The 16,275-nt window shown below is 39.9% G+C and overlaps 1 protein-coding gene and 1 long non-coding RNA gene across 3 annotated transcripts in view; one reads left to right on the forward strand and one right to left on the reverse strand.

Moving 5' to 3' along the window:
• LYN (LYN proto-oncogene, Src family tyrosine kinase) overlaps window positions 1–16,275 on the forward strand; it is an 86,527-nt gene extending 70,252 nt beyond the window's left edge. For both annotated transcript variants that reach the window (XM_019548226.1, XM_019548219.1), the window contains exons 12-13: window positions 1,892–2,023; window positions 14,632–16,275. In XM_019548226.1, coding sequence (XP_019403771.1) covers window positions 1,892–2,023; window positions 14,632–14,834 — 335 coding nt within the window. In that variant the 3' untranslated portion in view covers window positions 14,835–16,275. The remainder of the gene's footprint in view (window positions 1–1,891; window positions 2,024–14,631) is intronic.
• Window positions 9,847–14,697, reverse strand: LOC109318827. The gene is made up of 3 exons (XR_002103329.1): window positions 14,611–14,697; window positions 10,677–10,832; window positions 9,847–9,925 (listed from the first exon to the last, which is right to left on the reverse strand). It is a non-coding gene; the product is annotated as an uncharacterized LOC109318827 (long non-coding RNA).

A 16,275-nucleotide genomic window follows, 5' to 3' on the forward strand; every position in this document is an offset into this window, starting at 1 on the left:
ATTAGCTTTAGTAGATGCACCATTTGTCTGTACTTCTCCACATAGTCCATGTGGATGGAGGTCATCTATCCTTTATCCAAAACAAAAAATAAAACCACCATCTTGTGACTCATGAGTCAGCCTGCCTGGCTGTGGACCCCTTGGTTGGCTGTCTCTTGGTTTCCCAGCTTGGTTCCTGCCTGGCTTTTCTGCTACAGTTTTAAAAGAAATGGTACACATGTTATTGCATAGCTAGAAATTGATCATTTAGGATGGTGGTTCCCAAACTTTTGTTCCTGAAGGTCCATTTCAAATGGGCAGTCCTGGGTGTGTAGGTTGCATCAAAGGTGCTTATGAGCTGCATTTAGCCTGTGGGCTACACTTCAGGAGTCCCTGGTAACAGGTTTTTTTTGTTTGGTTGATTTTTTTTAAAGACTACAGGGCTGAGGACTGTATCAAAAGGCCCTTACAGGCTGCATTTGCCCTGTAGGCTATGCTTTGGAAACCTCTGATTGAGGACAGTAAACGGGACACTGATGTGCAAAGAAGAATAACCCAAGGCATTAGTTAGGGTAAAAGGAAGGCAGAGTACTAAGGAGTTAGTAAATAATAGCTATTCAGTAAGAAAGGGGAGGAAGGAAGAACCAAATGAATTTTTCAGAATAAGTAATGTGGAGAAAGAAGTTTGCTTATTAGCCAGCTTTGGGTCTTGTATATTAACTAAATAAACCGTGGGGGTATATCATTCTTGAACATCCCAGAACTTACATTCACTTCCATGCACCCTAACAAAGTAGCTACTTCCAAAGTTTATGGGCATTTTCCCAGTTTCCATAGCTTATCCAAAGCCTTGCATGAAAAGGGGTAGTTCTTGAATTGCTCTTTTGTCTTAAAAAAATAACGTCCTATTCCCTTTGAATTTTTCCCACTAAATTATGGAAAGATTTTATTTAGGTGTCCTTTGATGGAACCTTAGGAATCAGAAGTGAAAGACATGATTACAATTTTTTTGTATAATAACAGAACCTGAAACATAAGATGCAATCAATTAAAGATTATATTAGTAATAGACTTCTGCTTAACACTGCAGGCTTCTTTTCAAGGACAGTAATCCTGTTTGTGGAACAAAGATTGTCCCCTTAGTATTGGAAAAAAGGAACATTATTTAGGTGTAATGTTTATGATGATGTTTCAGTGTATCTGAGAGTCAACATATTACATATGAAGTTTAGCTTTTCACTTACACTTTTGATTCCTACCCATGAGAAGTTAAATGGAAATAGTTTACCAGGCTGTTAAGCATTTTGTATTCATTTTTACGTCTGGAAGGGACCTCCGTAGATCTTCTCGTCTGACCTTCTATAGGTCTTCTAGTCTAAATTTTTAAGCGTAATATTGATGAGAGTTATCACATTGACAGCACAAGTGAATGAGATCTTTGGTTAACTCACAGAGGTGCAGTGTATGGTATGTATCTGAGGTGGTTCTTGTATTGTCCCAGTAATGGATCCTAAGCCTCCACTAGGAAGAGAACATATGTTTAACTTGAAGAACCACAGTGCTCTAATGTCCTTTGTCTCCTTTGAAATTCCACCCTGAACTTAAGATTTTTAAAAGAGACTAAGGATGTTAGATTGCCTAGCCCTTAGATTACTTTGAAAAACTCCATCTTAAATTCTTAACCTCTGAGGCTGCCAGGAGAAACATGATGACTGTTGGACAGGAAGACTTGTTAGTACCTTTTGAGGTTCCTAAAAATAATAGTAGGGTTTTGTCTGAAGTGTTCATTGTACACGCAATTCTTTAGGGAAATAATAGCGGGTAATAATAAAAGTTCATTAAGACTTAAGTGTTACAAAAGCATATCCAAGCAACTTATACCTTGATAAATTGAGTGTGTATTGTTTTGTAGGTGCAAAGTTCCCTATAAAATGGACAGCACCAGAGGCAATTAACTATGGTTCCTTTACAATCAAGTCTGATGTGTGGTCTTTTGGAATTCTCCTGTATGAAATTGTTACTTATGGAAAAATCCCTTATCCAGGTATGAACATGTTAATCAAAATTAATTTGAATGTTGATAGTCTTGAAAAGAGGCATAGAAAATAATTAACCAAAAATAATGCATCAGGCAGTGGAACAGTTGTGGTATATCCTGTAGGCTATATTAAAGTATTTTAAAAAGTCATAGTCATTGTGTGTCTTACTGCAGTGGTTGAGGATGATCCCACATGGTTGAGGATGATCACGCCCATTGGTTAAGACTTCTTACTGCATGGCAGCTTCAAATCAGTACATTATAACATAATTCTTTACATTATTTCAGTGTAGTATTAATTGTAATTAATTAAAATTGTAACGGGCTGAATTTCAATAATCATCAATTAACCTGATTTCCAGGAGCTGACATTAAATGGTTTACTGACAAATTAGATACACTTATGAGTTCTAAATATTGTTACTAATCGTACAGAAGTAGGCCTGGAAGGGACCTTCAGAAGTCACCTAGACCAACTCCCCTCCACCTGAGGCAGGATCATCTGTATCCAAACCATCCATACAACCATAATCTAAACTCTGCATAAGACTGTCATCAACCCTGACACAACATAGACCTAATAACTGAACCTGACACAGGTAAAGCAGAGGAATTATGACAGCCAATGTCCTGCTTCTACAAACTGTCAATATATGATCAAAAGGTCCCAAATAGAGGGCCATGTCCCCTGCTACAGAGGATGACAAAACCCCCTATAACCCATACCAATCTGACCATGAGGTAAAATTCCTTCCTGACCCCAAATATGATGATTGGTGTGACCCTGAGCAGAGGGGAAAAATCCTCTAGCCAGGAAATTCCAGCTTTGCTCCTAGCAGGAGGATTGGCATGCCCCAGTTGATGTCCCCAGCCTTAGCTGCAGCCAGCACCCAATGTCTCTGCGGGTATGGACACACAGAACATAAAAAAAAAATGGGTGGGGGGAGGCAGGAGCAACCAGCAGAGCCCAGAAGCATGGTAAGTATCTATGGTAGAAAATAGGCATAGCTATGCCTAGATATATTGCTGGCCAATGGCTGTCCAACCCCTTCTTGAACACTTCCAGTGATGGAGAGTCCACAACTTCTCTAGGCAGTCTATTCCACTGCCCTAATATTCTAACAGTGAAGAAGTTTTTCAGGATATCTAAACTTACTTTGCTGCAGCTTGAGTCCATTTGTCCATATCCACCTCTCTGCAGCAAGAGAAAAAAGGTGCTTTGCCTCTTCTTTATGGCAACCCTTCAAGTATTTGAAGACTGCTACCATGTCCCCTCTTAAGTGCCTTTTCCACAAGCTGAACACACCTAGCTCGTCCAGCTTACCCTCATATAACTTGCTTTCAAAAACCTTGTTCAGCTTTGTTGCCCACCTCTGGATCCTCTCTAACTTCTCCATGTCCTTTATGTGGAGCCCAGAACTGCCCACAGCAATCCAGATACGGCCTAACTAGTGCTGAGTAGGGAGGCACTGCCACCTCCCATGTCTTGCACTTTTTGCTTCCTTTGATACATCCCAAAACTGCATTTGCCTTTTTGTGTGGCTTCATCACAGTGCAGACTCGTATAAAGTCTGTGATCTACCAAGACTCCCAAGTCCTTTTCCATAGTGTTTCCATCCAGCCAGATGTTATCCATTTTATATTTGTGTTTTTGATTATTCCTCCTAAAGTGCAGCACCGTGCATTTGTCTGCACTGAACTCCATCTAATCCATTTAGCTCTAGCCCACTTTCCAATCTGTTGAGATCTTTCTGAATTGTTCTTGCATACTACAACCTGTCCACAATGCTTCCCAGTTTTGTGTCGTCTGCAAACTTGCTCAATAAGATTCCTGTGCCAGCATCCAAATTGTTAATGAACATGTTGTACAGCACTGGCCCCCCCCCATGGGACTTCATTCAAAACTTCCTGCTGTTCTGATATGCACCTGTTAACAATTACCTTTGCTTGCAACTATTGAACCAGTTATCTATCCACCTTGTAGGAATTTTTCCAGCCCACATTTCTCCAATTTACTAATAACAGCAAATCATGTCAAACAAACTTGATCATCTTCTTTGACACAGTAACCCCTTGGGTGGATGAAGGGAATGCTGTGGATATTGTGTATCTGGACTTCAGCGAGGCTTTTGATAAGGTCCTACATGACCTTCTCATAGACAAATCCACATTTGCTGCTTGTGGTCAGCCTTTCCTCTTCCAGATGCTTACCAGATGGCCTTCTTTAGAATATGCTCCAGTAATTTCTCAGGTATGTAGCTGAGGCTAATTAGTTTGTAGTTCCCCAGGTCCTCCTTCTTGCCCTTTTTTTAAAAAGGGGGAACTATGTTGGCCCTTTTCCAGTCCTCTGGTACCTGGCCCATCTCCCACAACTTAATGAAGATCATTGCCAAGGACTCCAAGTTCTTGTCTTGCAGTTTCTTCAGGACCCTTGGAGGAAGCACATCTAGCCCTGCTGACTTGAATTCATTCAGACCCAACAAAAGCTTTCTAACAATTTCTTTTATCTCCTCCCTCAGCTTGCCCCCTTCTTTATCCAGATAATCCCTATTAGGTGTCTAAAAGCTTACATTTTTTGTGAAGACTAAGTCAAAGTAGCTGTTTAGTAGCTCTGCCTTCTTTGTATCTTCAGGTAAGAGTTCTCCCTAGCTTGCTAACAGAGGACCCACAGTTTCCTTGGTCCTTCTTTTCTGGCCAACATACTTCTAGAACCTCTTCTTACTGTTCTTAATTTCCTTTGCCAGGTTCAGCTCATTCTTTCTTTTTGTCTTCCTGATTCTTTGTCCCTGCAGGTTCTTGCTACTTCCTATTATGCATCCTTGTTGACCTGCCCATTCTTCCCTTGGCTGTATATTTTCCTTTTGCAAGGCATTTTAGAAGCTCTTTGTGCAGCCAAATTGGTTTCTTCTTGTGCTTCCATTGTGTTGTGGCTTCCAATACTGTGCCCCTTGGAAGCTCCTCCCTCCCCCCAAGTGCCTTTATCCTTCAGTCTGTCCTGCCGTGATACCATGCCTATTAGCTCCTTTAATTGGATTAAATCTGCCTTTTTGAAATCTAGTGTGCTAATTTTGCTGACCTTATGTGCTTTCCCTGTCTCAGGTTCTATCATATCACGATTACTACCTCCCAAGTTGCCAATCACCTTCACATCTTCCACCAATTCTTCCCTGTTAGTCAGGACAAGATCTAAAATAGATGATCCACTATTTGTTTCCTCCACTTTCTGGAACAGAGAAAATTTTCCTCTATACAAGTTAGGAACCAGCTTGACATTTTATGTTTGGTTGCAATGTTCTTCCAGCAGACGTCCTGAAAATTGAAGTCTTCCATCAGCATCATCCCATAGCTTTTGGTTAAATTTGTCACTTGTTTGATGAGTACCTCATCCACCTCCTCTTCCTGATTTGGTGGCCTATACCAACTCCCACCACTGTATTGGTGCCATGTCTTTCACCTTTCATCTTCATCCAAATGCATTCTAATTTGCTGTTTGGTTCCTCCTGAACCAGGGGACAAGTCTGTGTGTTTTGGACGTACAAGACAACACTATCACCGTTTCTGCCAACCGTTCTTCTGAAACAGAATGTAACCCTCATTGTTCACATAATGAAATAGAGCACTTGAATAAATGGACTTTCAAGTCAGTAATGCTGCTGTTCTCTTGGCTACAGTAATATTTTTGTCAACCTTAGACATCCCAAAAGAAGATGGAAGTAGAATCCACAGAAGTGTTCATTTTCTGTGCGAATAGCAAAAAACTGCTTCATTACTACCTAACATACCAGTTATGTTTAAGCACCTTAATTTTTGCTTTTCTTTGAAGATTTCTTTTTTCTTTGCACAAGAACATGCTTTAGTTTATTTTCAGCACACAGAAACAGCTACTACAAAGGTTGTCAACTGGGGTTATTGAGAAGGCCCTAGGGGGTATGCACAGGCGGGTGGGGATGGAGTGCTGCCATGCATCATCCTGCACTGCTATGCAGGCACTGCCTGCCCAGTTGGACACAGTGGCTGCTGGCTCTCCTTGTGTGCCCCACCCCTGCATCCGGCTGTGCACCACACCCTCCCCTTCTCTGCATCCAGCCACCAGGGGTACACTGGTCGAAAAAGGTTGAAAACCCTTGAGCTACTATAAAGGATATTTATGTACATACTTTCCATGTGTCAGGCATCTTTTGTTAACTTCCCAAACACTCTCCGAAGCAGAATGTCTTTGCAAATGCTAACTGAAGAGCCACAGATATTCCTGGAGAAATCTGGGTGGCTTAACCATGCTATTCTGCACTTCCTACTTCCACTTAATTAATGAGAAGAAGACCTCCAGAGCCAAACCTTCTTTCAGGCATAGTTGTAAAGTTCACGTGCCTTTTCAAACACAGGAGTTCCCAGAAATGCTTTGCTAGGTGCTACAGATCTGTCTGTTTAACGTTTGAAAGAATTCCAAGCATGACTATTAGTAGCACTTGGAGTTTTGCAGTCCCAGGATTCATAAATGTTTTAAGTGCAAGAGCAGTGACATTTCAGGTCGTCTTGGTTGAAAAGGGCCAAAGCAAGCTTGTCACCCCAAATTCAATTATGGGAGAACAGACCTTCCATCTGGCATTTTAATGAAACAGGTGAAAGGTGAGCCTCCTTGGATGAGATTAAGGGACAGCATATAGACTGCAGCTAGATGAGGAGAAGCAAAAACGGGTATGTTCACTGCTGCAAGCATTTCAGTATTTCTTGAGCTCGATGGGACTGCTTATGCCCTGAAGTCTATAGCACTGCTAGCATGCTTTATTTTTAAACACAAGCTTGAATTCTTTGTTTGATCAGGACCCAAAGAGGTGAATGGGTAACAGGTCTACAAGATACAGCAGAGGGTTTAGTTAACCATTGGGTGCTGCTTCCCCAAGAGAATGTCAGGTTCAAGTTGTGTGCACAGTGGGCACAAAGGACACTTTGAATACCCACAGAATCATAGAAAATGAGGGTTGGCAAGGACCTCAGAAGGTCGTCTGGTCCAACCCCCTGCTCCAAGCAGGACCATCCTCAATTAGATCATCCCAGCTCAGGCTTTGTCTAGCTGGGTCTTAAAAACCTCCAAGGATAGAGAATCTACCACCTCTCTAGGTAACCTGTTCCAGTGTATTACTACCCTCCTACTGAGAGTTTTTTCCTAACATCTTCCCTTGCTTCAACTTGAAACCATTGTCCCTTGTTTTGTTATCTACCACTGAGAACAGTCTAGCTCTCTCCTCTTTGAATCCCCCACCCTTTCAGGTAGTTAAAGGCTGCTATTAAATCCCCCCTCAGTCGTCTTTTCTCTAGACTAAATAAGCCCAGTTCCCTCAGCTGCCTCCAAAGTCATGTGCCCCAGCTCCCTAAACATTTTCTTTGCCCTCCACTGGATTGAGTGCATACTTGGCAAATTTGTGAACAACACCAAGTTGAGTGGAATTTCAGATGCTCCAGAGGGTAGGACTAGGATCCAGAGTGACCCGAATAGGTTGGATAAATGATCCTCAATCAATAAAACAACATGCAACGAAGTTCTGCATTTAGGACGAAATAATTGCATGCACAAATACAAACTGGGGAGTGAATGGCTAGGCTACGCTACTGAAGAGAAGGATCTAGGGGTTATGGTAGACCATAAGTTGAATATGAGCCAACAGTGTTCTCTTGCAAAAAAAAAAAAAAAACAACAAAAAAACATCATCATACTGAGTTGTATTAACCGGAGTGTCACTTGCCAATTGCAGAAGTGATCTTTTGTTGTGTTTAGCACTGGTGATGCCTCACTTGGAATATAGTGTCCAGTTTTAGGCCCTACACTTTAAGGAAGATGTGGACCATTTGAAAAGAATCCAGAGCAGAGCCACAAAGGTGATTAGGGGCCTGGGAGATGAGATTTATGAGGAAGAGCCAAAAGAGCTAGGGTTATTTTGTCTGGAGAAGAGAAGACTGGGGGGGGCGGATTTGATAAGTCTTCAAATACTTGAAGGGTGATTTTATAGAAAGGATGGAGATGGGCTTTTCTCTGTGGCTGTAGGGGACAGTGCTAGGATCAATGGCCTCAAGTTGCAGCAATGGAAATGTAGGTTAGAGATTAAAAGGAATTTTCTGATTGAAGGTGCTAAAGCATTGGAATAGGCTACCTAGTAAAACCGTGGCATCTCCATCCTTGTAAGTTTTCAAGAGTAGGTTAGACATACACTTGCCTGGAATGTTTTTAGTTTGGGAGGATTTAGATTACCTCATGAGGTCCCTTCCAGCCCTATTTCCATATGATCTTGTTGGAAAGAGAACTTTGTCAATGTCAGTAAAATTGCTTCAACTATCACATCAATTTGTTGGCAGATTTTTTTTTTTAAGTCACCCATATTTCTTTGGTTGATTTCAGAAAGTTAAATGTAAAAATGTAATATGAAGATCCAGCATGTGATCAAAATATGTGATACCAGCTTATTGTCCTTAAGTCGGAACAAACAGCTGTGAAAATGTGGCTTAGCAAATTAGTCAGTCTAATTCAAGTATAAGACGCAAAACTCCAGTATGATGAGTATGTCCTGGTGATGTGTACTGGGGCTAGGGTAGAAATCATAAATTATTAAACTCTAGCAAGATTGTCTTAAGATTTTTATTAACAGTTTTAAAACTAACTAAATCTCTGGTATTAAATGAATTCAGCTTAAAGCAATATGGAAATGGTTTGAATTAAAACTGACAAGTGGCTAATACCAGTATATAGAGAGTCTAAACGAGGAATTTGGCGAAGGTATTTTGAGTTGAGAAAACTGAGTTTTGTGAGCCTTGTTCCCAAATGCCAACAGCTGTTCTTCCTCCTGATAAACTTGAAGTGATTAGTGTGATTATGGTTACAAGAACTATTTTGAAATATGACACACACATCTAATCTTGTATACAATTTGAACCAGTTGTTAGGAAACTCATTTCCAGATGATCAAAGACTATGTCAAATACTGGAAACATCCTAACTGGCATTCTGATGTTATCAACAATTCCATATTACATGCACCTCCTTTCAGAGACAGATTCTTCCTCCATGCCACTGATCACATTGTGCCCTTTTGTTCTACTCAATCATTCTTGACCCTCACACCCCAGTGCTGAATCTTGGTGGTAGGATTAGAGGCAGCAATGTAAAGGTATTGTTTCTATATCCTGTCAAGTTTAACAGCTACAACTGTTAAATTTGAGAGCGTTCCATTATACTTTACAGTTAGCATCCTGTGTTAAATCATAAATTGGATAAGAGATGTGCACTCTGGTTGAATATCAGTTAGGAAACAAAGTGCGTCTCTGGTGAAACTGTTAAGAAATATTCTGACTGTAGAAAAATCCTGAAACATTTTGAGGAAAGCAGCTATGCTTTGCTATCTGTAATCATACCAAATGGAATCTAACACAGCCAACCGGGTGGTTGTATAGTGGAAAACTTGCACATTTAATGAACACATTCATAATATTATGTCCGTAACAATGTGGCTGAGCATGTGTGCTTGTGACTTCACTAACAAACATGGATAAAAAGACTCTTGAAAGTCTGGGCTGGAGGCCTGTGGCAGTTATGTTTTCATATAGGCTTCTTGTCAGTAGGCTGCAGCACAAAATAGATATATTTTGCCTTGGGTACTAATTGTTGCAGAATAATGGTGCAAGGCTTCAATCCTACAAGATGCTGGGGCCATTTAGCCCCTGTCTAGCCAAAAACTGAAACTCATGAATAGTCTTATTGGGTATAAAGGGCTCTTGTTCAGTACAGCAGCTCTACTCACCTGCTTAAAGATAAGTGTATATTTAAGGTGTTTGTTTTTTTAATTGTGGTCAGGGGGTGGATCACTTTGCAAGGTCAAGCCCATGGTGAACTGGAGTTCTTCTACATGTTCACTATTGAGCCTATAGAAAAAATAAAATTAGCACAAAAGCATGTGGGACTGTTGTATCATTAGTTCTCTCTTCACTGTTTTCCATAAAGGTCTTGGCCTTTGCTGTGTGTTTATGGAGCATCAAAAGACTCTTATTCTATGACATCTTGTTCTTCTAGTATCCTCCAAAATTTATTGTTATACAAAAGCAGGTACTCTTTATAGAAAAGCAGGGGAAGTTTTTTAGCATTTTTACCAAATTAAGGGCAAATTTAAAGATGCCCAAAACTAAGGATTCTAGTCCAGATCCAAATTCCATAGTCCAGACCTATTTCTACAATAGGCTCAAACTGAAAGTAGAAGCAAATATCTCTGAACTTTGAAAGGTTTGGAAAATTTCATAGGTACTTTGAAAAGTTTGCATATAAATTCTTTGCCTCAGGCTCATTTTCGTCGTTAATACAATATTTACAGGGAATTACGACAGATGTTAAAAGCATAGGCTCACCTTTGAGAGCTACAGGAGACCTTTCTTTGTGTTCCACCAAGTGACTTCTTTTGAGTGAATAAGCTAATGGGTTTATTTAGACAGCCTGTGGACTGTGGTTGGCAGAACTTGCATGCATATAGAAATTATTCATATAGATATTTAAATATGCAGAAAATCTACAAATTAAAATGGCTTATCCAGCTGTAGTGCAGATGTTTCCTTATAAGCTAAACAGGTCAAGTAAGAGCATTTGTCTGCCAAATTATGGGGCGATGTAGGTGTGTGTAGTCACTGTGTGATTCAGGAAATCATCAGGTTTTCCTCCAGTGGACTGGCATGCAGGAGAACCAAACCATCTTTCAGGGTACTACAGCTTGCTTCATATGGAGCATATGCTTCACATGGCTTTACCCTGTCTGTTCTGACACACTGCACATCCCAGGAAGACCTATGAAAGAATCAGTGTGACTATCCATATACCCAGACAGAACCAGACACAATATGGCCTTCTGATAGAAAAGTGAAGCATCAAACTCCTCTCAGCACTTTCATTCAAGCATATTTCTTGTTTCAGCACTCTTCCTCTTTATTTCAAGCACTACTGTGTCTGGAAATCAACTAGCAAAGTATGCTGCTAAATTCAATCTAACAGTTGTCACTCCAGAAAATAAGTGTTAGTATCTGAAATGTGCCTTGCTTTGCTGATCTTGGTACAATCTACTTCATTGATGCATTCAGATCTGCCAGTTGATAATACGACTTAATTTGTGTTGACAAAAAAAATCTTTAGTCACTTAGAGATATTATGTACGGGCCAAATTCTGATCAGCAGGCATCCTGGTTTTCTCTAGTTTAAAAAAAATCCTGAATTTTCAGATTAAAAAAAGTAACCCCAAATCCACACTTTCCTGTGATTTAAAACAAAACACCACTAATACACACACATGCACCTTCATTTTAATCACAGGAAAAATGTGGATTTGAGGCTACTTTATTTAATCTAAAAACTGAGGATTTTTTTTTATCAGAGAAAACCAGGATCCCTGCTGATCGGCTATGCTGTACTAAATCCAGAATAACTGCATTGGTTTTAAAAGAATTAATGGAAAAATGCATGGGTATAACTGGCGTGAGATGTCATTTGCTCTATGGCAGTTCTTCCTTCCTGATCAAGCTGCTTTTCCTCATTGGTTTCAGAGAGAGGAGCTTAGAAGCTTGAGCAAAAGAAAAAAATGACTAACACTTTTTCCCTTCCTGGCCTTGTAGTTTTGCTTTAGGAAAAGCAGCTTTGGTACAGAGCGTTGTGGACATAATACACCTGGCATTTCCCTTGTTAGTTCTATGAAAATCCTTCTGTCATTCGGTTCCTGATGCTCTTGGCCATTTGCTTTCCTTCATCACATCACTTGGCTGCCCCTGGAAGTCCTTCTGCATTCTTAGAATGTTGCAAGATATTTTTGGAAGGAGCAGAAAAGCAGGGCATAGCATGCAATATTTGCCACTGCTGTGAGGAGAGAAAATTTACATAGGAACCAGTGGCCTTCGTAAGAAACCACAAAAGAATCAGATGCCCTGTCCTTTTATGGAAAACAGTGTAGAGAAATCTGATGAATGAGGCATTTATATTCAAGACAGACTGCTCCCATCTTACTTCCCACAGCTCTTAAGCCACAGAGATGTGGCACTGTTTTTTCCTAGTGATGGAGAAAAGACTTGTAGGGCAACTACATGAAACTTCACATCAATACTGAAAATTAGGGACTTACGTGGAGGAACACCTAGTTTACAGAGCTAAGTTGGACTTAAGTCTTACGTAGGTGCTGAACTGTTCCGTCCTGTTAAGAGTGGTAAATTGTGAGGCATCTTGCTCTTCAATAAGAGTGAAGTAAGCTATCTAGCAAATAATATGGGCTAAGAGCGTGTATATGCACAGTTATCACAGACCAGCTGATGTGCTTAAATTGATATTCTAGCTTTTTTTTAACTTATTCACATAGCCATATCTTAAGATTACTTTGAGCATAAACTGGTCTGGAGCTGTATAATAAGTTTGTTCTTATAGACTACAGTATAACATGTAGTAGCTATCAAGCAATATGCTCGCTCACTCTTGTAACGCATGCAATTGCTGTCAGGAAGGCCATTTTAAAGGAAACTTCTAGCAAATGGCTCATAAAAAAGGCAAACAGGCTTTGTTAGGATAGGTGTTAGATAAGTGATGACTTAAATCCTCTAGAATAAGGAAAATTTTCCTTGTTGCATTACTTTGTACTTATCAGTGCTGAAGTTCATCTGTCATTTTTTTGCCTGCTCACTTAGCTTGCTAAGATCTTTCTGCAGCTCCTCTCCATCAGACTTGGACTTGAGTACCCAGAATAATTTGGTATCATTTGCAAACTTGGAGATTTCACTGTGCACCCCTATTTGCAAGTCACTGATGAAAATGTTGAACAAAACTGAGCCCAGCAAAGATCCCTACTATTGAGCTCCCTCCACCGTGAGACGTGACTATGGCAGTGCAGCGTTTTTTAAAGCCTTTGCTGAGGGACCTTGTCAAAAGCTTTTCAAAAGCTGAGATCAACTGGATTCCCTCTTGTCCGTGTGCTTGCTGACACCCTTAAAGAACTCCAGCAGATTGGTGAGGCAGGATTTCCCTTAATAAAAACCATGCAGACTCTTCCTGAGGAGATCATATTTGACTATGCAACTGCTGGTTTTATTCTTCATTTATAGATCCTACCGATTTGTCAGGGATGGAAATGAGACTCGCGTATCTGTAATATCCAGGATCACCTCTAGGGCCCTTTTTCAAAGATGTGCACTGTTGGCAACTCCAGTCCCCTAGCACAGAGGCCGTTTGTAATGATAGGTTACCTACTGTTGCCAAACAGTTCTGCAATTTCACCTTTGAGTTTCTTCAGAAACTTGGGTGAATCTCATCCAGTGCTGGTGACTACCTAGTATTTAATTTATCAGTCTGTTCTAATACTACTCTGTTTTCATTTCAATATGGCCCAATTCTTCAAACCCATCTACTAGGAAGGATTGATCTGGCATGGGAATTTCCGCAGTAACTTTTGTGGTAAACACCGATGCAAATAATCTGTTTAGCTTCTCTGCTATGGCCTTATCCCTGAGTGCACCTTTTACACCCTGGTCATCTAATGGTCCCACTGAATCAGAAGGTGGCAGCCACCTGGTGAAATAGTTGAGAAAATCTGCATTATTAACGTTGGCATTTTTTGTTAGATGCTTGTCGGATTCTTTTTGGCCTGCTTTATTTTGCTTTTATACCTGACCTGCTGGACTTTGCGAGTTTTCTGGTTTCTTCATTTGGGCATACCTTCTATTTTTTTTTTAATGCTTTTTTTGTCTTGAATAGCTTCCTTAACTCTTCTGTGAAAGATGCAAGGGTTTTACTCGTCTATTTGGTGCCCTTTCTGATTCATGCCATCTACCTTTCATAAGCCTATAATACAGTATTTTTAAAAGCTTCCAAGGTGTCTGAAGGCCTTTTTCATTTTTGACTACTTATTTGAACTTTTCCTCATTGTTGTGTAATTTCCCTTCCTTGATTCGTATACAGGCACATGGTGGACTTTTTTGGGTGCGTTTCCCTTCCACTAGAACATGGAGCGTGCCAATGTTGTAGTTATTCCAGAGAGGCTCGCTAACAGATACCTCTTGAAGCGTATTACTCAGGATTCAGTTTAGAATGGCTTCTCCCTTTGTGGGTTCTGAGATGAATTGTTCTAGAAAGCAGTCCTTCATCATACCTAGAAATGTTATCATGACAGCTTGCCCTGTTGAGTACTTTACCCAGTGGTAAAACAGGAGGATAACTGAAGTCTCCCACTATTATTTCTTATCCTGTTTCAGCAGCTTGTCCAACCTCCCTGAGCATTTCATGATCACCTTTACCTTCAAGTGAAAGTGGTACAATCCTAGTACTATATTCTTTTTATTCAGCTATGGATTTTCTGCCCACAGACTGTATGGTAGTCTTCCTTTCAGATAAGATTTTTATGCTGTTATTGTCTGTGCTATACTATCCTTAACATACGCTGCCACTCCTCTACCTGAACATCCTACTCTCATTCCTATATAGTTTGCATCCTGCTATTACAATATTCCATTGATTGTCACCCTTCAACTAAGTCAGTACAATTTTTGGGAAAAAGATTAGCAATTAAAGAAAACGTTCCAAAACCTGATTTCTTTCTCACGTATTGTCTTCCTTGTTAAAGGTATGAGTAATTCTGATGTCATGGTGGCTCTTCAACGTGGGTACCGGATGCCACGTATGGATAACTGTCCAGCTGAGCTCTACGATGTCATGAAAACATGCTGGAAAGATAAAGCAGAAGAGAGGCCAACATTTGATTATTTACAAAGTGTCCTGGATGACTTCTACACAGCAACAGAAGGGCAGTATCAACAACAGCCATAGGACATTTTTCTAGTTGGCATAGACTGCTGTTTGGACTAATGGATCAGGCCAAGTATTTCATACACTTGGATATATTAAGTCTGGCTCCTGAAACTGAAGGCTGTAATTCCACAAGAAGAACCATTTTACAGAAAAATAACCATATTTTCCTATGGTTAATTGAAATGTTAATCAATCTGAAGTTCTCTTTAGTTGCACTATCTATATTTTACCTTTCTTAATAAAGCATCCAAACAAGACAAACTTTGGAAAAATTTGCACGAAATTAGAAGTTTTCCACGCATGCAGCTGGAAACAGCATTTGGTGAATCTAACTGATGGGACACCCTATAGGAATAATATGAAGGATGAAGGCAAATAGGTTTTTATGAAAGGAAGAATTTGAGAAATCAGGATTTCTTTTGCTCCCGAATCCTTTTTGAAATATAGTATGTTGTGAAAACTTATTTTTATATCCTTTGGTTATTTCACATGAGTAGCTGAAGTATTCTCTGGTTGTTAGACATTTTCTAGGATGTAATCATCACCTTTAAAGAAAAAAAAAAAAGTCAAATGTAATTCTTTATACTTAAATTTAATTGGTTGACACCTCTTGCTATTAAATTTTGAAGAGCATCTTAATCTCCATCAAATGAGAGATACCTGCGATACTGTAAAATTGCACTCTAACAGCATGTTGTGTTCAATCTGCTAGAAAAGGCAGTGCACTGTTTTGAATTAATAGAGACACTTTTATGCATGGAACTATCTGCTCAAACTATCTTTTTCCATCCTGGATGTGTTTTTGTAACTGAAGGCAAAGACAATTTCCTCTGGTTTTTGAAAAAAAACAAGATCTGGTAACTATGCATGTCAAAAACATGGCTTCATTAGTATCTCAATAGCATTTTTTTAAAGTTATAGAGTAGTATGCCTAGCCTTTTTGCCACTGTAGCTAATTGAACTGAAACCCATTTTAAAAATAATTACCCCAAATTGTCACAGCTTACAAGTTCATAGCAGTAGTGGTCAACCTTTGGCCTGTGGAACATTTGACCTGTGAATCCATGTCATCTGGCCTGTGTGGCTTCCCACAGCTCTGGAAGCTTGGTTGCAAGGGATTAGTGGTATTGTTAACTGCAGCTTCCTTGTAAAATTTCCAGTCCTAGAGATGGCCCCCATGCACTGGGGTTCTGCTTTCAGTTTCTGGTTATAAATTAGTAATCGCTTAGTACCCAATGGTGTTAATAAGTAACCCAGTCTTCAGTAATAGGATATGCATGAAGTTGTACTTAAGGGCACCATTCACAGTTATGATTAAGGTGGAAAGCAAGAAAAGTGCAATTGTAGTGCAGCTACACTGTGACTAGTATCCCTTTTATGAAGTGCACCTGGTTCTTAAACCAAAACCTAGATTTTTTTGCGTAAGTTTAAGCCAAATAGTATCTAGAGCAAACTTTTT

The sequence above is a fragment of the Crocodylus porosus genome, unplaced genomic scaffold (assembly GCF_001723895.1).
Source record: "Crocodylus porosus isolate Cpor-Errol unplaced genomic scaffold, CroPor_comp1, whole genome shotgun sequence".
NCBI classification, from domain to species: domain Eukaryota; kingdom Metazoa; phylum Chordata; order Crocodylia; family Crocodylidae; genus Crocodylus; species Crocodylus porosus.